Below are 26,139 nucleotides of genomic sequence, written 5' to 3'. Positions count from 1 at the left end.
AGAAAAATTACATCAAGTGCCAGTTCATTAAACCACAAAAACACATCTGTCAGTTGCTGGAGAACAGTAGACAGTCAAAGTGCTTCATTTCGGTATCATTGCTTTAACATTCTCAATTTTCTTTTTGGAATGGCTGAGAAAATTGATATAATCCTCAACTTTCTCTCTGAATTGCTTTCTAAACTGACACCATACTATTACAGAGGAGCCACACATTTTGTAATGGTCTCTCCAAACTAACTCATGCACAAAACAAGCATCGTATTTACCATGCGGGTATTAGAAAACTCAGCTCTCCCACCATAAAAGTATATCATCATCCCCTTAAGTCTGAGTAACAGAAGATGATGATCTCCACTGCGTTATTTGTTCAAAGAGAGAAAACTGTATAATGTGTGAGGCAAACAGCTGAATAATTGTCAAGACTTCAACAGGAGCAACATATGCTCCTGGTGCTTCCTGCTGAGCCTGCTGAAATGGCTTGCAGTTATATAGGTGCCAGCTTTCTGAGGAAAAAAACCCAAAACTGTTGCTGCAAAGATAGGAAGTCTAACCAATTCTGACAAATAGAGGACTATCATGCCTCAGCTGAAGGGTAGTGTGGCCCTGCTTAGAGATTGTTGTGGTTTAGTTGTAATTGCGATTGGCACACACAAAAAGATCTGTCTCAATACAATATTTATCTTTGATTTAATTTGCTTCCAAGTACAGCCTAAGTAAAACAATTCTGTGAGCCAGGTAATGGGGATAAATAATTTAGCAGTGAGTAAAAATTGTGAATTGTACCTGGGAATTGAAAAAAAATCCAGACTTCTCAAAACAGAAGTTTGGAATAAAACTCGAAGTTGCACAGATACACCAACTGTCTTTAAGCAGTAACAATGCACAAGCATATATAACAACAGCAGCTAAAGGGAAGTAAATAGAATAAAAGCTGTTTATGAGTAACCATTTTGCTTGTTAGCATTTTCATGGTATAATTTCTTGTAATTTTTTCTTTCCCTCTCCATGTTACACCAGAAAGATTTCCTCTCTTATTTGGAGCACAGTCCATAAAAGAACTGATTTATCACCCCGCATGAGTGAGAAAGGACAGGGCGATAGAAGAGTGGATGGGAATGCGGAAAGGAGGGAGGAATACATATTCTTGGAAAGGATCTTTCCTTGCTGGTGACAAATTCATGGTTAGAAGATTTCTGGACCTCCGACAGCAGGACTTTCTTATTGCTTAGGCAACTCTTCATACTGCTGCTCCCTAAAACAATGCAAGAACATGTCCATGATTTCCACCTGGGAGTTTTCAGAGAGAGAAGTTGGAAGTTTTCTGAGAGTTTAACTTTGATTTTAATAAGCTATTGAGAATTAATACCCCCCAAAACATGGAAGAAGTCTTACACTCAGCCAGTATTTGAACCGAAAATGAAAAGTGAGCTGGCCAGTCATGTTCTAGTCAGTTTTAGGCAAAACAAATTAAAAATTATAATAAAGGAGATTGAGAAGAAAAAACAACAACAAAACAAACACCCCCTCCCCCCCCCCCCCCCCCCAAAAAAAAATATCAAATAGAGATTAGGAAACAATTTCTTAGGAGCTAATTTCTTACATGGACCTCTAGTTACATGTTCCTAATTTTTTGTTTCTAACTGCACTATTTTTCAAAGCTTGGAACCTGACTTTACGATGATTATTCTGTCAAAAGCAGAATCCTATTCCCATGCACACTGCACCCCCATACAAGATATCTCTATTCCTTTAAAGTTTGGAGCTCCAATCCTGTCTTCCAAAACCAACAGTGTCAAAAATCTCTCTTAAACCCTTCACCCCTACATCACTGTTCCCATTTGAATCTCTAACTAGCTGTTGTATACAAGGTTCTTGACTTCAACCTTTGTCTCCAAGTAGTATAAATCAAGATTTTAACTAGGTATATGGGATGGGTTCTTGAAGCTATAAGAATAATCAAGAGAGGCAATGTAGGCTGCACTTCAACAAAAATTGATTTCACTAATGATGAATGGAAATGAAGATTTATAAGACAGCAGGAATGGGATTGCTTAAAAATTTTAGGTAAACTGGTAATTTCCAGTAATGGGACAGTCAAAAAAATAGATAATCCCGCACAACCTCTCCCCTCTCCCCTGCACTCCCTCCGATTCGTAAGTTAAAAACATGTATATCAATTTCCATTATTTAGAATTTTTTATATTCTTAACAAGAATAAGAAATAGGAACTCTGAAGTTTTCCTGTTGTTATGGATTTATATGTGTGCAGAATATAATGTAAAATATAAATATTACTTCTACATGTGCTTTCATTAAGAACATGGTTTCTAAAACTTAGATTAATTATGCAACATTAATCACCTAGCAACTTTTATCACCTGGATCTCACCTGCTGGTGAGATGAGCAATTTAAGTTTTCTCTGTTTAAGATAGTTGTTCGGATGCCACAGGTGATATCATTGCTCATGTATGAATTAATTATCTTAGCTATGTTAATCTTTATTTGCTTACTGTATCCTGTAGTTTTTAATGAAGATACAGTTTATTTTATTGTTGTAAAAGCCTAATTTCTGTTATGTTCCCTGAAATTTCTTGATTCTCAGCTCATACCTAGAGAACTGACAATGTCCCTGCTTCATCTTCTCCTCCCCCCCCCCCCCCCCCCCCGCCTAATATCTCCAGCCACATTCTTGTCCGCCTAATCCATATCTCACCTTCATACCACGCTTGTTATCTTTTGCTGTCATACCTGAGTTCCACCATTCCTGAGCAGGATACACAATTATTCCTGAAGCATAGGAACAAAGGGGAAAATTATCATAAATTATGAAGGCAATACCTTGTGCGACAGTTCAGTTTGCCACTTTTACCCAGGAAGAGCAAGAGTAGCTATAACAGCTCTTTCACTTGTACAGGATCTTAAAGGATCATTCCTGTGTTTCACTTAAGAGAAGTCTCTCCCCAAAGAGGTTTCAAATAGAAGGAGCCAGGCACAGCTGACACTTATCCTGGGCTACTGTTACACCTCTTCTAGCTCTTCTCTAGTCCAAGATGATAACATCAGTACATGTGTCTATGTATTTTCTCCATTTGTCCGGGAAACTCTTGACATCTTGCTGAAATTCCTCACAAACTTGCATTTCTCGATAGCTGAATTGGAAAACCTGCTGGAAAGCACCATGGCACACCTTCTTGGAGATCTATTTCTCTACGGGTTCTGGAGTTGGGAATATCTTATTCTTTTTGATAAACACACAGCTTAAGAAATTTTTCCAGAGGAAAAACTGTAGGATAAGAAATTGAAGTGATCATTAAGAAAGCATTAGAACATTTCTATTGTGAGATACAAATTGTTATATTCTTTCAAGTCACCAGCAAGTGTAGAAACATGCCTCATAGAGCTGAGTCAAACTATAAATGTAACTGTTATTACTTGATATGCAAGTCAGAAGGAAATTTGTAACCATGTCTTCAAAATGTGTAATATTATCTCTGTAGTAGTTGACCATATGTATGGCTTAGACAATATGCATATGTTTTTTTTTTCTGATATACAGTACATTTATTTAGGGTAGTGTAATGTAATTTAGGTTTACGAGTTCTTGTCATCTTTATAAACTATTGGTTTAGATGTTTGAGAATTCTAGAAAGAGAAGATGAAGTGAAACCTCAAAAAGAAAAATCATATAATCCAATTTGTTGGGTTTGTTAGTTATGCAATGCACAGATACTCTTGTCTATTGCCTTCTAGGTTTGACAGGTGCAAACCTGATAAATCTGTAATGTTCCTCACACCTTTATATGTATGGAAACACATTCAGACACAACTAATTTTTTTCCTCTGTGATTTATATGATAAATTATTTTACATTCACATGTCTGTGAAGAGTAAAGGTAAAATGTTATGCTGTGGAAGAAATTTATGAAAATACTATGGGTGTTCAAACTACAGCATAACATAGCAGAATATGATGCTGATTCCCCACCCCCTCCTCACCCCCATCACCTTTTAAATTCTGTGCCACTTAGTAAAATATAATTGCTTAAGTGTTTGCAACTTTTAGTGTTTTATGAGTTAGCCTTTATTACAGAAAATGATTGCTCTCTGACTTTCACCAAGCCCTCACCCCTCAAAATACACATCCATCCGTCTGACAGGAAAATTGTATTTAGCTGAGCAATTAAAGTGGATATATCTCCTTCAAACTCCTCCTGTCCTGACAATCCTGTTTAGAGGATTTTGAAGCTCTGGGGAGCACATGCAGGTTATTGACTACTGTGTGCCTGCAGCAGTTCTGTAAACACCCTCCTTCAGTTGATGTCCAGCAGTCCTTAACAATGCAGGAGCAATTGAAGTGGGATTCATGACCTCTACCTATCACTTACCGTTGGAAGCTATGAAATAAGTTAATAAGGCTGCAATCTAATTAAACTTGATCTCTTCCATCCTTCATATTTTTTTATGTCTAGGCAATGCATGGCAACTAATTTTCATTGCATGCAAGAAAAACATTTCTGTTTGTTTATTTGCAGTAGAGTCTCACTTTTGCTAATTATTTGTCATTCATTACATAGCATGTCTTGAAAAGTGTCTGTGAAGTTACTTGTGGCAAATCACAAAAATGAGTTATATGCTTTCCCCTCCAAATGGTTAGTACCTTTTCATGAGGTAGTGATTATATCGTTTTTTAACTAATCACTGAGGAGAAATAGAAGAACGTAATGACTTTTTCAAGGCTATTCATTGCTCCCAGTGCTCAGGGATGTTTAAAACACAAAACACACCTACCTGACTGTCAGATTACGAATTTGCTCATACATTATCATTGTAATGTGAGACTGTGGCACTGAAATGCAGCAGGCAAACAGAAGGAAGACCTTTGAGTATACTCCCTGGCTTTTTTCTCATATCATATGGTCTTGCATGCTTTGTCCAAAGAATGTTTTTGTGTACAGAATGTTTTCAGGCCTAAACAATACACTTTAAAAAACTTGGATACAACAAATCTGATATCTTGAATTCATAAAAGTCTGTGTTTAGAGATAAAAAAGAAACATACAAAAAAAGATACAGAATGCTGAAATAAATACATTAAAAATATCCATAAACATCTAGTTAATTTCTTAAATAATGTGAACAGGTTATTTTCAAACTGAAAGAGATGCCAATCTGATAGATAACCTAAGTATTCATTCTTGTGTTCACTGAGTCAATAGGAACTTGACTGTATATTTCAGTAGGGCAGATTTCAGATCAAGAACTGTGGAGCCATCTTTCCCTGCTAAATTAAGATTTTGAGCATTTGAAATCACTGGCTCAATTCCTATATAGGACATGGGATTTCATATTGATTATCTGCTTAAATATAATTTTCATGAACTTCATTTATTAACTTTTCTACTTAGTACAATTACCTATGAATGTAAAAGGATTTTTACATTTGGACATAGGTGATGAATGTGGGCAACTCCCTCAGAATAACAATTTCATAATTCATTGATTTGCTCTGTATCGCCTCTGAAGGAAAAATGTCCCTGTAGGAAATAGCAGAGTATATGGCTCTCAATGTGAGCAAAATTCACTAGTAAACACAGGAAAAAAGTCTCAGAATAAGCACTTTCCAATATGGAGACAGATGGCCATATCACTTGGCAAGCATTCAGCTTTTATCCCTGAGATGTTTAAATTATGTTTATCAAACAATAGAAAGGGATAAAAATCAGGGTAGCCTTACATTTATCTAAAACAGAATGGCAGGCTGCTGTAGAAGTGTCCTATAAATAACAATAAACAGCTGTTGAATGAAAGTCAATAAGGTAGAGTTTTTCTACAGGACTGTAGAAATACATATATCTATTTTTCTTTTTCTTGTAATTCAATGTGTTGTCCTTTTTCCTAGCCCAGAATTCAACATACTGTTTATATACCTGGCACAGTGTACAATGATTTGAGGCAAAACCAGATGGCCATATTTTTTCCTTGTCTTGTTTATTTAGGTGATGGATAGATGAGTCCTAACTTTACCTATCAATCTGACTGTAATTATTTATGCTGTCCTGTGAATTTTTGCATGCAAATATTCATGCACATACACACAGACAGACAGAGAAATAAACTGACTCTTTCTCTTTCTTCCTTAGGCTTAGAAAGAATTGCAAGAGATTCAGCCTATGAGCAAGAAGGAAAAGTTCAGTTTGTAATTGATGCAGTATATTCAATGGCCTATGCACTACACAACATGCATAAAGATCTCTGTCCTGGATATATTGGTCTGTGCCCAAGGATGAGCACAACTGATGGTAAAGAACTACTTAGCTATATTCGAGCAGTAAACTTTAATGGTAAGTTATATGTACTCTTCTTCCCCTTCCTTTTCTTCTTTAAATGTTTCAGAAGTGACAAGATGTGTTTTCTTCTTTATATAGGATATTTTAAGGCACAGTAGAAAACAGGATTAGAAGCAGTTCTTTTTTAATCAGGAGTGTAAGTTTTTTCACCTGCTTTGAAACCCCAAGTGTATTTTTCATCTTAACATTAAGCTGCTCCCCAAAGAGGAAGATGTTAAAAATAAGAATCTGTTGATCAAAATATTCCAGTGAAAAGCTGCTATTATAAAAACAAGTTGAGGACTCATGCAGTCCTATTGACAAATTAAAATCCTTTGTCAGAAATTGCTTGTGTTTGCAAGAGAATGAATTGGAAAAAAATACGTATTTAAAATTACTTTCTTCTGAAATTACTGTTAACAATTTTCTTACAGAAGTGACTAGCGAGTTTTCTTTCAATTTGCATATTTCAATCTCAGTTAAAACATTCACTAAAAGTTCTGGCTTCTCTTCCATCTCATTGTTTTTGACTCAGTGATTTAGTGAGCTTTAACAAAACAATAATATATATTTTTAAGCAGCACTACAGAATATTCTCTGCAGCTGGGATCTGCCTGCTGGGGAAATGTAGTTACAGGTGTTTATACTGTCAACAGTAGAGACCAGTAAAGAACAGGATTAATTTATGAATGTAGAATTGAAAAATGAAGAACATACTTGATAGTGAAATAAAGTTGTCGAAAATATACATTATTTAATTAAAATCATAATTATTGTGGAGTGTATTTACCATTATTTTACAAAGAAATGGATTAATATTCTTTGCTGTGTTTTGGTTATATTTTTCCCCTACTTGGTGGTGATTCGCATACTAGACATGCCTTCTAACTATGCAGAGATAAGCACTGTCTATCACAATTTATTCCATGACCTCAGCTGCCAGCCTTTTGGAAAAAAAGCACAAGGTCATTTTGAATTTATCTTCCAAGTGGAAGCTTTTTTTGCTTTAGGTAACATACTAGACTGTTTGGTTGATATGAATGTTGGCTGTAGTTCACAGGGTTTTTTTTCCTATGCAATTTTCATGAAAAGGGAATCCTTGTCTCCAGAAATACAAAGTTGAAAGGAGTTTAAATGATTCTTTAGTGACTTTAAAGAAAACCTGGAGCAAATTATGTTGCTGGCAAATTGAAACTGTTTTTATGATGACAAAAGTAAGGTTTGCAGTGGCAATTATCTACATTTATAGTAAATATTCTTCTGGGTCTGTGGTGTTAAAGCACAAAGTGATCTATTTTCATTTGTTGAGCATGAAAGTTTAGCATAAAAAGTTATGCTGTACATTTCATATGAAACCTTTCTCTCCCTAGATTGTTGGATTGTTGTTTTTCATCAATATCTGTCATAATTTCTCTGGCTGACTGTAGGTATTGCAACAAGGGGAGATTTAAGAGTGGGATGAAGCATTCTGGACACTAATGAAAAAATATCTGGTTTTGAACTGGTGATTTACTGAAGTTGAGATAAAAAATAGAAGAAACAATTCTGTGAGCTTCACTTTCTGTCCCATGGGATACATTAACAGTTCTCTTTACTAATCTAGTCCACATTATGCACTGATGTACCAATTTTTGGGGTGTATTGCCCAAATATTTCCTTTTTTTTTTTTTTTGGGAAGCATAAACAAAGGATGTTTTTTAACCCTTTACCTTTTCCTATTAATTTAAAATTCCTGTCCCTCAGGACAGCAGTGCCACTGTATCTGACTTGGTTTATAGAGATGAATATATGCATAGATTGCTAGATCTCCTATGCTGGGTGTTGACAGTAGTGCTGTGTGTCAATTTTGAAGTGCATCCCAAGTTCAGTCATTAATAATGGAGTATATTAAAAGTACACTGATACATGACAGGAAAACCTTGGCTTTCACAGCCATTCAAAGTAGCTTTTTTCTATACTAACAATCAGTCACAGATCAAAGCATTAATAAAGTATGTGGAGATCATCTCCTCTAACCCCTGCTCAGATCAGGATCAGCCAAACCAGGTTACTTAGGACCATGTCCAGCCAGGTTTTAAATATATGCAAGGATGGAAAATCCTCCAAAATTCTGTCCGACCAATCAGGTTCAATATTTGATCATCTTCTTGATAAAAATTTTTCCTTATGCTCAAACAACTTTTCCAGTGTTTTAGAATCAAGCCGTTGCTCTTCAAGATGATTCTGATAATCTCTAACATCAAGAAGTAACCGGCATTTTTAAGACAAGCAGATTTTCTTTTTATTCAATATCAGTTTCCCTTCATGATTCTATCCGTATGCATGTGAAACCATTCTCTCACCTCTCTGAATTCAGTATACCCCTCTTAACCAAGGTCACAACGAGTGGGTGCAAGTCTAATTAATATTCTGTCACATTTGGCTTAGGGGGTTTCACCTCACAAAGTATGACCTGTATTATGAAAAACATCTGTCTGCCTTATGGAGGGTATTTGCAAGAGTAAGAAAGCATGTATATTTCTGTTTATTGGAGTAACTTTTTTGCTTTTGATTGCAAGTTATGACTTTAGAATGGTTTTGGTTTTGTTTATTCTGTTTAATTTTATTTATGAATAATGAAGATTTTTTTCCCCCTGAAGTGTTCATCTGTGTAATATTCCATGACACCTTCATGACTGAAGGGCGATCATAACCACTAGCTCACAGTGCACTGATGTAATTGATAGGACATTTGTTTCTGCTTAGATATTTTTCTACCAGTTCTATACTAAATGCAGAAAATCTCACAGTTCAGTGTGATTTTAAAGGGGATAGAATTTCTTCATTTGTAATAGGAATAAAGAAATTGATTTTTATATGTGATTTGTATTACTGCTGAGTGTAGTCTCCTCTTTACTGTTGCCTGTGTTTTTCTTAAGACTGTTAGCAAAGTATGGCATAGCATATTTAGTTCCCTGTGTTCTTTATGGTCACTACTAGTAGAATATAACCATTACTTTATGGCTATTTGATCAAAAAGTACTTATTTATAGTTTTCATGCTCCTTCTATGTTTTCACCAGGCAAAAAGTGAATCTTGTCATTTTATGGTTTTCTTATTTTAACAAAGGCACCACATTTGAAAGATTTTCACTACCAGATTTTGTATCCAAATACATGCACTAGTGTGATTGTGGCACAATTCAGTATATTCTCCAGTCAAATTGCTCTAGTAGTCTCACTCTATTTAACTTCATTATTCTGTCTACAAAATAGGCAGATGTTTTCTGAGAGTTTTTACCCTGGCATTTATCTGCTGAGTGTTTTATGAGAAGTGCTTTGCTGAATTAGCCATAAATGCTCATTTTTTAACAGAAACAGGACTTGAACATGCATTTTTTTCATGGATGGAGGTGTTTTCAAAGTTAGGGGTTTTTTTGTTTGTTTTTTGTTTTTAAGAAAAAGATGGATCTTTGTATTTCCTTTTGAATAAGGATGACACATGTATATAGTGCTATTTCTTGGGTAGGAATAAAACATAAAGTGATAAGACTCATCAGTGCCTCCCTCACCAGTTGTCCCACTGCTAAAGGGAAGATCAAAATTTATAGTTAGATTCCAAAGATAAAGAATATTGTTTATATTGTGTATAAACCATTTCATATAGAAGAAAGTTCCCTCTTTCTATATACGTAGATTTGCAGCTAGTATAAAGTAGCTGACTTTTGCCTACCTATTTGTTTTTCCATTCGCATTCATATTAATACACTGGAGTATTTCCTGGGTTAAATATCAAGAAAACATCACACTATAACACAGTATATTTACAGACATTACGATGAATCTTTCACTTAATCATAGAGGCAGGGGAAGTTCTTGAACTGTACTTTCATACATGGAGAGACACTGTATTTGCTTTGATAGGCTACTTATCCTGTGAGTGAACAGGTATACTTGCTACTTTGACATCCTTTTAAGTGAGCAGAGTTAAGTGAGAAGGGAGCAGTAGGTGGAAGCACTGACTCCTCTCTGTCATCAATGCTTAGATAAATGTCGGCTTCTGCAGAAGGTCACTGCAACACCACCTCCCCCTCCTGGTGAAGAGACTAGAAATAAATTCTGAGTCTGACTGCACAACCTTTTCTTTGATCTTCTCTGGGCCAAACTAAAACAATTATGCTGCTTGCTGGGATTTTGTGACAAATGGACTGAAACAGGTTGCCTAGAAAGGAGTGTCCATTCTTGGAGATATTCAAAACCCAGTTGGACATGGGCAACCTGCTCTAGCTGTGCCTGCTTTAAGCAGTTTGGAATAGGTGATCTCCAAAGGTCCCTTCCCATCTCACCATGCTGTGATTCTATAGCCCTAGATGGACTTGAAAGAAAGAGAAGTATATCACTCACCTTTGCATTACAATATTAAATGAACATGTGTTGCTTTTACTCTGTTCTTCTGGAACTAATTTAATAGTCTGAGTGGACTAGTAAACCTTGCTGTTATTTGGTATTTAGATGTGTTAATTAAATGCTTTTGAGAAAAGATTAATCTTGGCTACACACACACAGACGCATGCACACGTGCAGCATCAGCCCCATTTAAAAAGCAAACACACAAAATTTCATCCTGAAAGGGAAGAATGTTGTTTTTTTTTTCTGAGAAAACTCTACCTATAGAGGACAGTTTTTAAAAACATGAAGAATGAGGTTTCTCATAGGGAATTTTGAATCCTCCAGAGAATCATTATTTTGGAATCAGTTGTTTAGAGAATTAGTCTTCTCTTTTTATCTTTTGAAGTTGCTAAGACATCAATCTGTGCAAAACTCTCCTGACTTAATATTCAGTTCAGACTGTTTTAAATGTTTTCTTGAAGAAAGCTGACACTTCTCTATTCTTTTACTGAATACAAAATTTGCATTCTCAAATCATTATTTATCATTAAAACAGAAGCTTTAAAATTTTCCTTTGAGGCTGGTAAGTTTTGACATTTCTTAAGGCGTTCCGCACAGCAGACCTAAATGTCCCACTAAAACAAAAGTAAATGTACTGGAGCTATGCTTCTAACTCGGATTTTTAAAAATCCAATTCAAGTCTATGACTACCAACAAAAAAAAAAACCCTTTTGAAATAATTGGAGTTGGGCATGTCAGTGATTTCGAAGTTATGAGTTCCTATTGTCAGTTCATAATTTAAGGGTTTGTATTATCAGAAACACCTAGCATTCTAGAAGGCCACTGGTAACATATTCTGATGGGTTAAAAACTGACTAAGCATAATGGTAGATAATAGCAGATGAGTAGGTCAGATGGGGACGAACAAGATTAACAATGAGTTGGGAAGGGCTGAGCTCTGCTGACCTTGCTAGGATTCACTGTGGTAGCAACTCTAGTTTCACTAATCGGTACTCTGCTAAAGAAACAAAGATACTACTTTCAGCTGCAGAAGTGGGAGTGGAAGGGGGAATAGCTGCTGCAGTTTTATTAAGATCTGTGATGTTTTTCTATCATAGATTAATCACGTGACATAATCCCATGTGATGTTTTAAATCTTGGTGGTACAAAGGTATGTTTGAAAACATGGCTAAAGCTTAAACTAACATAGAAGTGAACTCATAAAATCCCAGAATTAGAAACAGTTCTTTTCTTTATGTATTTTTGACATGGTTTCAGAGGTGCCTATTTTGGTTTGTGAATTCACTGGGTTTATAGCAGACCATTTGTTATAACACGTTCTGATGTCTAGTTTCCTGTACGTTTATATTAAGAAAGGAATTGTTGCCTCTATCAATTTATTATTGTTGGGGATGAGAAAGGGATAATTTAAAATAAGCTCTTCTTTGGCATGCTAATTATTTTAATTGAATTAATCCATGTGGCTATACCAGAAAGCAAACTTGCACAGTGGTCTGAATCATTCTTAATAGGTTTAGGTAATGTATGGTTATAATATAAACATGCACAGCAGGCAAAGCTTGGAGCTGCTGTGATTCTTAGTTACTTCATGAATCCCTGTGATTAAAATCAGAGATTATGAAAATGCTGGCTGTGAAATTCAAAGGTAGACTCTAAAAGTATGTGCAATTTATATGCATGCTTTTGCTTATGTACAGATCTTAAGTACTGATTAATTGATCAGTATAAGTGCTCCACATACAAAATTCATGGTGTAGAACATGACTGAGGTCAGTTTTCTGTTTTGAGGAACAAAGTCTAATTCATAAAGTATTTTAAACATTAATATATAAAGAAGGTGATAAAAGATTTACCCTCATTATCCAATTAATTTGAATTTGAATCTCCTGATAACTAAGGATATCCAGATATATTAGACTACAGTTTTCTTGATCATATTAGAGCAGTACAAATTAACCCTTGCCATTCTGAGTGAAAAAGTATCTGAGTGCAAGGAAGCTGCATCCATACTGCATGTTTTTTTTTACATTTTATGGAGTGTAAGGAACACCACAGCTGGAGTTCTGCAGCGTTTTTAAACCCTTCAGATATATTACCTTTATTAATAGGAAGAAGGTGTTCCACATGTTTTGAGGAAAAGAGTATCTTGACAAGCTTTTTAATTGAAAGCTTTAAATTTAAAATATCCTCTTAAATCTATCAAATCAAGTAAGAACCTTTGTAGAAGTTACTAATTTTTCCCTATGTCAATAACCCATTTGGTAAGACAACAGTTCTGCAAGCCAGCAGGACATTCATAAGGCAGAATTAATTGCTTTTTAGTACCTCTGTAACAGAAAAATATGAGCCTTTCTCATTTTCCTACAACAAATTCTACTTACAAAATGAAACAGACACATTGGAGAGAATATCAAGGGGGGAAAAGGCAATAAGGATTTTATTAAGGGTATTTGGTAGTAGAAACAAGCTGCATTTATAGTATATTCAAGTAAGAAGAGATCTAGCTGGTAATGGCTGATAAGCAACAAACAGAAAATAGAACACTTCAGGGAAGTCACTTTCAGTGAAATTATGTTGGCAAATCTTACATTCTCATTTAAGGAGCAAAATAACTATTTTTTTAATGCTAAATGGAAGGACAGTGAAATCAGTTAGACTTGATATTCTAGGGCAGGAATGAGCAAATAAATTTACAATTAGGAGATGTTGCTAACATCATCAGACAATACTGTATAGTTTTTCTACTCATTTCTTGTAGAGCTGTGGGATTCAGTTGTAATCAACGAAGTTCAGATCTACAATCAAAGCTGTACTGGATTCGAGAGCAAGTTAGTCATGTTAGACCTTGTTACCTGATGCAATCTTAAGCAAAACTGGGAGAATCCAGGCAAATGAAACAAGACATCCAAGAGGAAATTGATGTGATTCAGTTCATCCCTTAAAAGCAAAGAATTTTTCCTCAGTTCCAGTAGCTGTTGAACTCCACAGTTACTGTCTAGTTTTCTATATACCTGATGGGAAAGGCTAATACCTCTAAAGTCTACTAGAGAGCTAGCCTGTCTATTAGCATTTAGGGACCATAGCAACTCATCTACTTCTTTATGTTTTTCTGCAGGCAGCTGTGAGTCACAGAGGTTTTCTCAAAGGCTAGTTAAAGCATTTCTAATAGTATGAAATGCTAAATATGTAGAAGATAGTTTATCTTATAAGCTTCTCTAATTTACTCCAGCATTTGCTGGAGTATATAGAAAGCATTAGGAAGCATTTGCTGTTATTCCTGGGGATTAAGGTGTCCAATCATTTTGGCCACACAGCACGTTATATTTTTTGCTGAACAGATTGGACCCAAAGTGTTGCTCCCCATAGTCTTAGCCATATCTCTCCCTTGTAAGCTTGAAATAAAATGGATTTGATGCATAAATTCCTGAGGCATTCTGTTTTAAATAGAGAAAATGTTTCTCTCAATTCTCCTGTTATATCTATCATCAAAATTGAATAGATATTTAAAGATAAAATAATTTGCAGTAAAGGTTTTAGTGGATTCCATGCATAGCACACTTTCAAAGTGATGATGTATTAGTGAGGCTTCCATATTAACATTTTCAATTTGTGCCAATTTCTTTAGGTTATTAAGTTTTATAATTACATTAGCATTTAATAAAACAAAATAGTTTGGAATATAGGATATACAGAAGACCCTTTATTAGTTACACTCAGAAGCCCAAACTCTTTAAATCCAAGTCATAGGAGCTTACAGAGCCAGATGGATTTAAAAAATGGTCCTTCTTTCTATTACTTACAGCTCTATTAACAAATTATCAGCTTGACTGGTGCTCTACTTGAGAGCTTTATTTTAGCAGTTTTATTTGCTGGTAGTTGAATTATTTATGTAAAGGTTAGATTATCATAGGACACAGCTACATTTCAGAGTATGAAAGTTTGGATGTTTTTTAACTACTGTATTAAAATTTACACACCAGTCATAGCTTCCTCTTTAGATCCACCAATTACAATGGGTGAGGTTTATTTTCTGGTATGATTAACTTTGATGCTGACTTGCCTAAAGTTTAGTAGTTAAACTGAAGGGTAAAAGAGCGTGGTAGTCAATCTCTATTAAGTCAAGGGAAAGATGTTTATGTGTCTGAACAGTTCCATAAGGAAATTGGAAATATTTAATACAGTAGTGCTAACTCTGCTTGGAGGTCAAGATGGTAGAAACACTTTAGCTTAGTCCTGCCCCCAGACTTTTTCTATTGGTCTGGGATGTAAATGTTCACTATAGAAGGTAATTGGCTTCTAAACTTTTAATCCAAAGGAGACTGAAGCCATGTCCCAGAAGCAAGCCTTAAAGAAGTATAGGGCATGACTGGGAGGATATTCTTTAGGCCTTTTGCATTTAGGTCACTGTACAACTAAGAATGCTGGACTTCCTAAAAGTCCTGTCCAAACGGACTCCCAGTATCCTCTCCCAGTAGCACTAAGTGGCAATTAGTTTATATAAAGTCTTAGTTTTTCTTGTATTTTTATTCTAGTGAAAGCAGAATTGAAGCAGCTATAAATGTATGAGTCCATATTTCTACCCAGCCAGCACTGAAACGAGAAATTATAGTGCAGTGCCCAATAAATTTTATGCATTTGTTGGAGGGTTGGGGTACACCATACATAAAGAAAGACTTGACATCAATATCTGGATTATGTTTCACTTTCATTTAGATTAAATTTTTCTGTTTTCTAGAAGGTGAATTACCAGTTACCCTTTGGGATTAAAGCAGTATATCTGTATTATCTCTGAAGGGTTATAGAAGCTAGCATGATTTTAAACATTATTTTTTACTAATACACATTTTTTATGATTGTCCAATAAGAAAATAAAACAAGCCAAACAAAAAAACAAACTTTGGTTAGAGAAAGAAGCTATCAACATATTACCATAGTTTTAATATCAAGGAAAAAAAGAGTTTTTATGTAATAATGATGGTTGATTATTCCATCAAACACTTCTGTTTTCTTTCAGTGAGCAAAGAAAAGTTACATTTTACACTATCGTAAGTTGAATATCTTTCGAGTTTCTTACAACTTTGCAATGTGTGGAATACAGCTTGATTAGGTCGCAGCCTGATTAAAAGAATTTTCACAGAAATGGGTATGAGAAGTTAAATCCATTCTTGCAAAAGCCCAAAATTTTGCAGTCTTTTAAGAAATAGTTTCACTATATCTATTTGTACACTACTTCTTTTTTTGCACTTCCAACTTTTTTGCCACGTGTTTTAACTTAAAAAAACAAAGATTCAGAGTTGCTAAAGGCATTTGTAATTAAGAATTTACCAGCAATAAAGAAGTACCAACTCTGATCTATTTATGTGTTTAATTAACAAAGAGAAAAATGTTTTTGAAAGAAGACTGCAATACATTTTTCATTTTTAATCTGTGGTCTTGCCCTAAAAGTACAATACCATGCAAATGTCACAGCAGATAAAAATTCATACTGATTATTACTGTCCACATGTTTGCAGTGCCTGGAGGCATTAAAAACCATTGGGCCAATCTGAATGTTCTCAGATTACGAACATTTAGCTTTGTTAAATTAGCTCACCCTTTTTATTTCACATTCTGAAATGGAACAATGTTATTCAGGTTACTGAAATATTTGTTCAGAACTAGGTAATAATTGTTAACTGTTGATTATTTAGTTGAAAAAAGACAATCCAATAGCTAACAGGGAAAATGCAGAAATATTATGTTCGTCAACACTACGTTTATAAAATTCCAACTATATTATGGTCAATAGAAAATTTACTGTTTATTTTATTGAGTCTGGAATACTGGTATTAATCAATTGTACTTGAAAACAACTGTAAAAAAAGTATTGGCCCTAACAATTTTAACAAATTGCTAAAAAAGATGAAGAAAATTCCAGACCAATTGCAAGCAAACAGAAAAATCACATTTGCAATTACAATTACTTATGCATGTTATGAGTACCATCTAGTCACTTAGATGAGGCTTCAGGTTTACGTGTTGTGCTTGCTTTGTACAGGAAGGCAGTTCCTAAGAGCTTGAAAAGCATTATAGTAACATAACTGTTACCTGACCTATCTGGGGAATTTGAAACATCCTGAGTTTACAGATGTGCTCTCTGTCACATGTGTTCGTCTGCACAAGTAAAGAACAGCAAAGTAAGAGACAGTCCTTGTCATTCACTAAATGAATATGCCCCTAGGAGCTGTATGTTTTTCAACAGAAAGACAAGTGAGTTTGTGTTTGCTTGTGGCAGGCAAAGGCAGCAATTTGTACAGACTCAGTGGAAGGGAAGTAGCTATGTATGTCATCCATGCATATACTCATGAAAATCTTTAAAATAACTATAAATCCACAATTCTGTATTTTGCATCTTAAGGAGGTGTCAATAGTAGATTGCTTTCCTTTGACTATAAGGCTAAGCAAATAGCAGGACCTTGGCAGGCTGGAGAACTGGGTGGAGAGAAATGTAATGAGGTTTAACAAGGGCAAGTGTGGGGTACTGCATCTGGGAAGGAATAAACCAAAGTACCAGTACAGTTTGAGGGCTGACCTAATAAAGAGCAGTTCAGCTGAGAAGGACCTTGCAATACTGGTAGATGACAAGTTGACTATGAGCCAGCAGTGTGTCCTTGTGGCCAGGAGGGCCGATAGTATTCTGGGGTGCACTGGGAGGAATGTGACCAGCAGATCGAGGGAGGTGGTCCTCCCCCTCTACTCGACCCTGGTGAAGCCATATCTGGAGTGCTGTGTACAGGTTCTGGGCTTCTCAGTACAAGACAAGAAGCTACTGAAAAGGGTCCAGCGGAGGGCGACAAAGATGCTCAGGGGTCTGAAGCATCACTCCTATAAGGAGAGATTGCAGGAGATGGATCTGATTGGTCTAGAGAAGAAACTGAGTGGGGATCTCATTTATGCATGTAAACATCTCAAAGGTGGGTGTCAGGAGGATGGTGCCAGACTTTCAGTGGTGCCCAGCCACAGAACAAGGAGCAGTGGCCATAAACTAAAACACAGCAAACCTCAACATGAGGAAAAACTTGTTTACATTGACAAAGGCAGAGGACTGGAACAGGCTGCCCAGGGAGGTTGTGAACTCTCCCTCTCTGAAGACGTTCAAAACCCACCTGAACACATTCTTGTGTAACCTGCTCTGGTTAGCCTTGCCTTGGCAAGGGGCTTGGACTAGGTGATCTCCAAAAGTCCCTTCCAACCCTAACAATTCTGTAATACTGTGAAATAGCTGCAACCACAGACAACACATTGTTGCTCACTCTGGGCTCCAACTGGATCAATATTTGATTTTCCTGTTTGTCTGTGCAGCCTCTCTAGGACTGCCCTGGATTTGCTCCAATATAGCTTGATCCTGAGTTGAGAGACAAAAATATATTGCCAGTGTTCCTGTTCCACACATAATCCCATTTTACAAAGATATCCATAGGTAGCATGAAGTTACAGCTCATGATATGGCCTGTTATGGTAGCTGTGTCCCACATTTTGGAGATAATTGTTATGAATTTTAAAGGAAAGTGAAAATTATGTATGAAATGCAAGTCATCATCTGTGTGCAGAATATGCAGCTACAGGGCAGTCAGACTCCTCAGCACATGCCAGACTGTGCAAACTTGAAAGGCTTATTTAGTGCAGACTCTGCCATGGTTCTTCCAAGTCTCTACCCAAAGATCTGAAGAGAAAGCCTCAGGATATTAGAGTCCACTGCCTGTCATTTTGGAGAAAAACTACCAAAGGTGCTTGGAAATAATCCTTAAATTAACATACAGCCACTGTGGGAAAGTTTCTGCTAAGCCAGCTGATGTTTAAAGGCTCCAGTTCTTGATCATTGCAAATTGTTGTATTGATCCTCCTTATGCATGGACTAACTGAGGCTCAGATGCTGACAATTTTTTCTGTTTTGCATTCCCACTATTTCTTACAAGGAAGGGATACGTTCATGCACAAAGTGCTTAAGTAGGATTTCTTGCTTACCTGAGCATAAAATGCACATGGTTTTATTCTTATTGTAGTGAGTTGTCCTAAGCCTTGTACGGTGAATCAGAAAACACAGGGACAACACTTTAACTTTTTAAGGCAATCTACTTTTAGACTATGTAGATATATATTTTTAGCAGTTAAATTTCGTAAATCCACAACTGCTGGGAACTGAATTGTCAGGTGTCCTAAAGTTTATCGTCACAAGGTATGAAGGGTCACAGCAATGATATATGCCTTCTGCCACTTATCCTGTAGCAGACATACCCATCTGCAATGTGCCACTGCAATCTCTGATATTATTTAAGGATTCAAACTCTTAATGCTTATATCAATTTGCACAACAGAAGAGAAGGCATGTGTGTGAATGTGTTTTAATGAATTATTGCATGTTATGTCAGACATAACTAGTTGTTATCACAAGCCACCAAATTTTTGAAATAAAGACATGAACCAGTCTCTTTAAATGACTCTGGACCTGTGTTCAGAAGTGATTTAAAGTAACTTACTTTGGTTTGAATAGCAGAAGTTTGCCCCTCCTTTGGAGGTGAGAGATTGTAGGTGCTGAAAAGGAGTAAAGTCAAGATGGGGAGAAAAAGAAGATATCAAAAGGTAGCTGAGAAATTCACCTTCTGTTTGACTCCTCCAAATACACACAAGGAGGTTTTTGTGTGTGTTCTACATTCATGTATAATCAGATTAAAGATTTCCTATAAAAATAAGATGATAATAGACATTGCCTATACTTTCCATACAGTGAATAACATCAATGTCACTTGAGAAGTACAGACTGTTTTTTCCATGTGTGGAGAAGAGGTGGCAATATTTTTACAGAAGTGTCCCACTAATGCTGATAAATGTGCACCATGTGAGCTTCATGACAAGGGTCTGATATCTACTTGAGTGCATGCCATGTCATGTCAAGATATGTCTATGATTTCGTGAAGCGCAGAGGTTATTATGTGCTCCCAATAAACTGTATTGAACACTTATAAAATATTTTCCTAATGTATTTGGGTTGCTTTTTTTTAGTAGTTTATGGAATTATATGTTATATATTATATTATATTATATTATATATTATGGAGTATATTCTAATTCTGAAGTCATTAAATGCTGGAATAGATGCACAAAACCAAAAACCTCATGAAATGGTTGCACTCTAACTCTATATTTAAATAGTATTAAAAAAGCATAAATGGCCTTTACAGAGAAATTTATGTTTATCCCATTTATCCTGTGTCACCTGGAAAAAAAACAAAACAACAAAGCAGACTTTGATGGACTTTTCTGTCTTATTGTCTAACTATTTGATTTTTGTCTGAAGTAAACTAAAACTAATTTAATGGAGAATTAGAATCTCTCAAGGCCCTATAGATGTAGTGGTGAGTGATGTTCTTATCAGTTCAATCACTAATGAAATACAGCAATTAACTGACATTCCTGACAAGGATGCTGATTTCATTGAGCAATTGCAAGAAACACTTTCTGTGTCTCTGGTCCTTGAGTGAAAACCTTTGGGAAATTGATCCCAGGAATGGAGTCTCTTAGCTTCTAATATTGCTAACCTTTGGGTTTCTATGGGCAAGCCCATAAAAATTTGGGCAGGGCTCCCTTGTGCCAAGGTAGTGCCATTTCAGCAGTGCTGAGAGCTCAGCAGCTAGGATCCCTGTGAGTTTGTAGTTGCATGTCTCTTGAATTCTGTCCAGACAGGACAACTCAGAACAGACACAGCAAAAAAGAGGTATCTCTCCTTCTTGGATCTGAGCTGAGGTGGAGGAGAAGAAGAAGCTTTGCACCTCATTAGTTGGACTAAAAAGCTTCTGAAAATGGGATTGTAAATGCTGGTCCTTCAGAAACTTAAAGGTGCAAATTAGTGCCACTTGGGGCAGTTCTTGGATAATTAAACTCAAGTCTTGGTCATCAAGATAGGTAGCTGAACCCTTGTCTTCTTGTTGGTCTTTTTCCTATCAAAAATGTCTTCCTGTTTTATGTGGGTGATTTTTATATTGTAAAGTCGTTGGACTCTGTGAAAACAGAGACATGCTGTAGTAAAGTGGGAAGTGGTCAAGAAAGGGAATAATTCTGATGGGGTTTACTGTCTTCAGAGATCGCATATAGATCTTTCATTTGGGCTCATATATAAAAAAATAATACAGATCTATTGTTATAAAGTTGACCTTTATTTTCTTGATTTGGTGTATGCATCTTTTACTCTAGCATGTTGTAAAGATTACTGTAAATATTCTTATCTTTTTTCCCTTGCTACTGCTACAATGTCTTCTTTGTCCTTCCACAGAGGTCCCTCTGTCAGAATCAATAACATTCAGATCAATGGAAAAATATTTCTGAAAATGTAAATCTTCCATGGTCCTGACTTACTAACAATTTCTAATGGAGTATTTAACAGGAACCAGCACAGATCTTTATATGAATTGCCAGACAGATATGTAACAAGAAGGGTTCTGAGTAAGGAACTGTAGAAGGATAATCAAACCTGACAATAACAGAAAACTGTGGACAAAGAACTGAGGGTAAGAACAAATGAGCATGACTCCCATATAAAAGGGTCAGAAGCTGATGCCTGAACCATATGATTTGTTACCAGGAAATGGAAAGTAATAAGGTTAGAAACAAAAAACCAGAAGGGCTTATAACTTCAGCAGATTGACGTGCTACAAATATTGAACAATAGCTAGTTTAAAGACAAAGGCTATTTATAATGGTATCGCTTTTTCTCTATTTTTTTTTCCCATGAGAAATAACAGCAAACAATAGAGACACATAACTATATAGGTGATAAAAGATGTAGTTTTCCCTAGTTTTGTAAAAGATAGTAAAACTACTATGATATGTTTGGTTTGCCATATTTTGTGTGTGTCATGCAACTAGATAAAGTGGAAGAGGGGACAAATACAAAAATGGAATAGTACAGAGACACAGAGACTTTAGCTATTCATAAAGCCGAACAGTATAGGAATGGGTCCAATCTATTTCATGTTAGATATGCATAGTGCAGATTTCTACACATGAACTATTTGATTACACTGCTTTTACAGTGAACAAAGAGAAAGTCACTTAGTGGGACATGATTCACCTCATCATATACTTGTCTAAATAAGCCAGATTAATTGTGCTTTAAAGACGCCTTGACTGACAGCAGAGCAAATCTATAAAGCTATATCAGCTTAGATGTCTATTTCCAAAGACAGGTGAGATGACTCCAATACTACTCTGGGGGTTTTTTGGGAAAAAAAATAGCTTGAAGAAGGAGGTAGGAACAAAATGATGAATTAGTAGTGTAAATCACCTGAATATTGTTTACCAAATGAAAAAAGAAATGGCAAAAACTTAGAGTAGGTGCAAAAGCCGTAAGAAAATTATTAATCTAATTAACAGTAACAAAGCAGAAACACTAACCATAAATTAACAATAAAATAAGACTGCTATTTTTTTTCTGCTCTAAAAGCAATGAAAGGAGAAATAATCTGTATGTTCTCCCTCACATACACAGAGATCCTATAAACTAATTAGAACATATTTAAATGATAGAAACTCCTTACAAACAAAACTATTAACATGAAAGAAGATGATTTAAATGCAGTTTGTTAGACAAGATTTTAAAATACACCAGAATGAAAACACCTTTAAAACTGAAAGTAATCTACAGGTTGCAAAGCTGACAATAGGATAGGAAAAGGGGAGGAAATACCAATAAGGGAAAAGTTCAGGAAAAATAAAAATAGTATTTGTTTCAAAAACCCTACCAAAACCAGTAGGACAAAATTGGTGGATAGAAATATGTATATGCAGAATATAAGGTATTGTATGTATCTGCAACAGTTAGACAAGTAATTTGGACACTAAATGACAGGGGCTGATAAGGCTGTGGAAGTGAGCATTAAAAAAATGTCCATGGGAGCAAGCAACTGTACTTACAAGGTTATTTATTATTTGAAACTCAAGCAAACTGGAGGAGCTATTTGGGAAAAAGAATTAAATGTGGTAGAAGAGTATTTTGTTTAATTCTGGAGATGCTGAGGAGCCCAATAAGATAGTGCTATTTTTCAGTTATAATTTTTCAGCACTGCTAAGGAAGGGAGAAATTTTGACAATCATGGCTATAGAAATGAGATGAGGAAAGGAAGTAGTTATATAATTCATTGTTCTGTAGCATTCACCCAACTATGGCATCTGTCCATCAAGTTCAAAATGATGAAGTATTTTCAAGAAAAAATGTAGTCTATTGTAAAAGACGTATGTACAATTATTTGATATGTTGTCATGGTTTAAGCCCAGCTGGTAACTCAGAGCCACGCAGATCATCACTTCCCCTCCTTATTTCCTCCCCACTCCCGGAGGGATGGGACGAGAATCGAAAGAGTGTAACTCCCACTGGTTGAGATAAGAACAGTCCAGTAACTAAGGTATAACACAAAACCACTACTGCTGCCACCAATAATAATAACGGTAAGGGAAATAACAAGGAAAGTGAATACAATACCTTATCACCTGCCGACCAATACCCAGCCTGACGTAAGCAGTTATCTAGTCCTTCCGAGTAGCTGCCCCCAGTTTATATAGTGGGCATGATGTGCTGTGGTACAGAATACCTCTTTGGCTAGTTTGGTTCAGGTGTCCTGTCTCTACTTCCTCCCAGCTTCCCATCCTCCCTGGCAGATAATGAGACTCAGAAAGTCCTTGGTCAGAGTAAACATTACTTAGCAACAACTAAAACCATCGGTGTTATCAGCGCTGTTCTCAGGCTGAAAGTCAAAACCACAGCACTGCATCAGCTACTAAGAAGGTTCAGCTACAGCTGAACCGAGGACATATGTGAGTGAAAAAGAAATAGGAATGAAAATGTAGACAGAAAGCTTGAAGCTAGATGAGCTGAAGGAGTTGAATTTGAAAGTTTAATAACAAATTGTCTTTCATGACTTCGTATGATGTTTCCTTTAGGGATCTGAGAAGTTCTATATAAAATCCTTGAAAGTTTTACTGCTCTGAGATTATATTAAGGAAGGTTTACAAAATAAGATTGGGAAAAAGTTTGGTTAATACAGAGGATCCCAGTGCAATTATTTTATAGATCAAAATATGAAGTAAAAAAAAAAATATAACATTATGAAGGTAGACATTACATCCTTAATGTGCCTGGGAAAAAGACTGAGGAGAAAGACAGGATTCTAGTTGAGAGTGATCTAAACTGTTACACACCTTCTCTTCTGTGGTATCTGGAAACACATGTGCTCTGTACTCTTTGCAAAGTGACTGTTATCAGCCTATAAATGTCTCAGAATATACAGATAATCTGTTTTTTTTAATTGCCTCAGTCCCTAAGATTACCCAAATTCTGTCATGTGATGTTTGATTTCATTCCATATTACTGATGCATCCCATCAATACAGTTCATTAGCACATTCTATGCCCCAAAAGGGCATTTTTTTGCCCTTTGGAGGCATAGTCACTGGTAAAAACACTAAAATTTTCCAAAATACACTGTGAAGAACTGCACAGGAGCCCACCAGTACTCAGACATTTTCAGCACAACCCATTTGATCTCCTTTTTTATTAGTTCCTTAACCACTTTACAGTCCAGCTTCTGAACCTCAACTTCTCAATTTTAAGCAATCATTTCCCACTGGAATAAAATTCTGAAACCCAGAGAGATTATATCTGTCATGCTTTCCTTGTAAAGTAAATAGCTTACCTGTCGAAGAAAGACATCATGATCATTAGCATGATCCATTTCTGAAAAAAATATGTAACTTTTACTGTCATTTGCATTTCTGTCTGTGTCATCTGCAGAGATTTCTATATGGGTAGGATAACTATTAATCATGAAAATGCAGCATGAAAAACTACATCAACAAAATATAAAAAGAGGAATTAAGAATCTGTTTAATGACATATGAGATTTACTTGTAGACAAGTGATTGTGAGACAAACCTCATTCTGGCTTTTGTGTGTCCAGAGTTGCCCTTAAGAGTGGCTTGGAACTGTTTTGGGAGTCCAGTCAAAAATCATGTCAGGAAACCTGATCTCAGTGGAATTTTTTTTTTTTATATGACAGCATGCAGTAAAAAGGGTTTTCTGAAGCACTGATTTCAGAACTGACACTGCCTGTTGGCAGACTAGTGGTATATGGAGACATGAATTTCAGATTAACGCAAATGCTAAACCCAAATAAGAAAGGCCTGCCAGTCACTGCCTCTTTTGCACTGGCACAATTTATTCTGTAGATTTCAGTTTTAGCATTATCATCTAGTGAGGACTGCAATTAATTAGTAGTGGATCCTAAGAAAGAAGTTCATGGGAATGAGAAAAATTGCTCTAACAGAAGAGTTTCACAGCCCATTCCATTATGTATATCCTAAGGCTGTATAATTTTTTGTGTCGTTTTCTGCACTGGCCTGTCCACTGTCATTCCTGGAAGCAGGTCTTCTAAAAGGTAGCACTTCCAAAAATATGGTATATTTTTAATAATAATATTTTTAATTAAAATTACTAATTTCTGGGAGCATTCAGTGCATTATCAAGAATACAGTCAAAATCTGTGGTATTGCAGTAAGGGTGTTTGTTCTCCCATCGTGATATGCGTTTTTCCCATAATTTCATTGGATCCATTACATGTTGTATTGTCTGCTTCTTTTTCTGCTTCCTTTGCTGATATTGCAAGTAACATTGTAAACTTCATTTGGATGGGGCAATATCTACCCTTAGTATGCTTTAAAAATTAGAATTGCCTATTAGTTTCTAATAATGATCTAGTGTTACATTTTTACAGAGAGATGGAAAGATTTCTTATTTATTCATATCTTCATCTGTTTATTTTATTATTGAAGCATACTTACTTCTAAAGAGAAAGCATTATATATTTCCATGCCAGAAGAAGCATAAGAATTATACATATCAAAAGAGTGCCTTGACTACAGGCATAATTTCTTAAATGCTTGAGCACCTGTTAGCTCCTCCAGCACAAAGCTATTGAGGACTGAGCTCCTGAAGCCTTTCCACTGGGCTAACAGCAGTTAATAGTGTGGTGTTTCAAGGGTCATATTCCTTTCTTATTCAGGATTGTGTAGTCTGCATTGCATAGATTCACACAGAGAGTATATGCACAGAATTATAATATCCTTTTGCATTTAAAGATGAAGTTCATGAAACATATTAAGTAGATTCTTCAGGTATTCCTCATTTGGTATTTAACAGTGAGAAATGAGGCAGCAAAGATGGGTCTCTGTGGCTGGTGTACACCTGTCCTGGCTTGGTCATACAGCCAAATGGCTGCAAATATTCATGTCACCATCACTGATCATTTGCAACTTTCAGAAAGTCTGAAATCATGGACTTCAGAAACAGTTACTGCTCACAAAAGCATACAGCAGTTGAGGCTGGCCATCTGGAGATG

General features: G+C 35.9%; 1 protein-coding gene across 2 annotated transcripts in view; it reads left to right on the top strand.

Annotated features, from left to right (window-relative positions):
• Positions 1-26,139, top strand: part of GRM8 (glutamate metabotropic receptor 8) — a 349,602-nt gene that overhangs the window by 215,018 nt on the left and 108,445 nt on the right. For both annotated transcript variants that reach the window (XM_031046301.2, XM_005146095.4), the window contains exon 6: positions 6,145-6,345. In XM_031046301.2, coding sequence (XP_030902161.2) covers positions 6,145-6,345 — 201 coding nt within the window. The remainder of the gene's footprint in view (positions 1-6,144; positions 6,346-26,139) is intronic.

This window comes from Melopsittacus undulatus, chromosome 5, assembly GCF_012275295.1.
Source record: "Melopsittacus undulatus isolate bMelUnd1 chromosome 5, bMelUnd1.mat.Z, whole genome shotgun sequence".
Lineage (NCBI taxonomy): Eukaryota > Metazoa > Chordata > Aves > Psittaciformes > Psittaculidae > Melopsittacus > Melopsittacus undulatus.
Note: the sequence above shows the minus strand (reverse complement) of the source record. Positions and strands in the feature narration are given on the sequence as shown.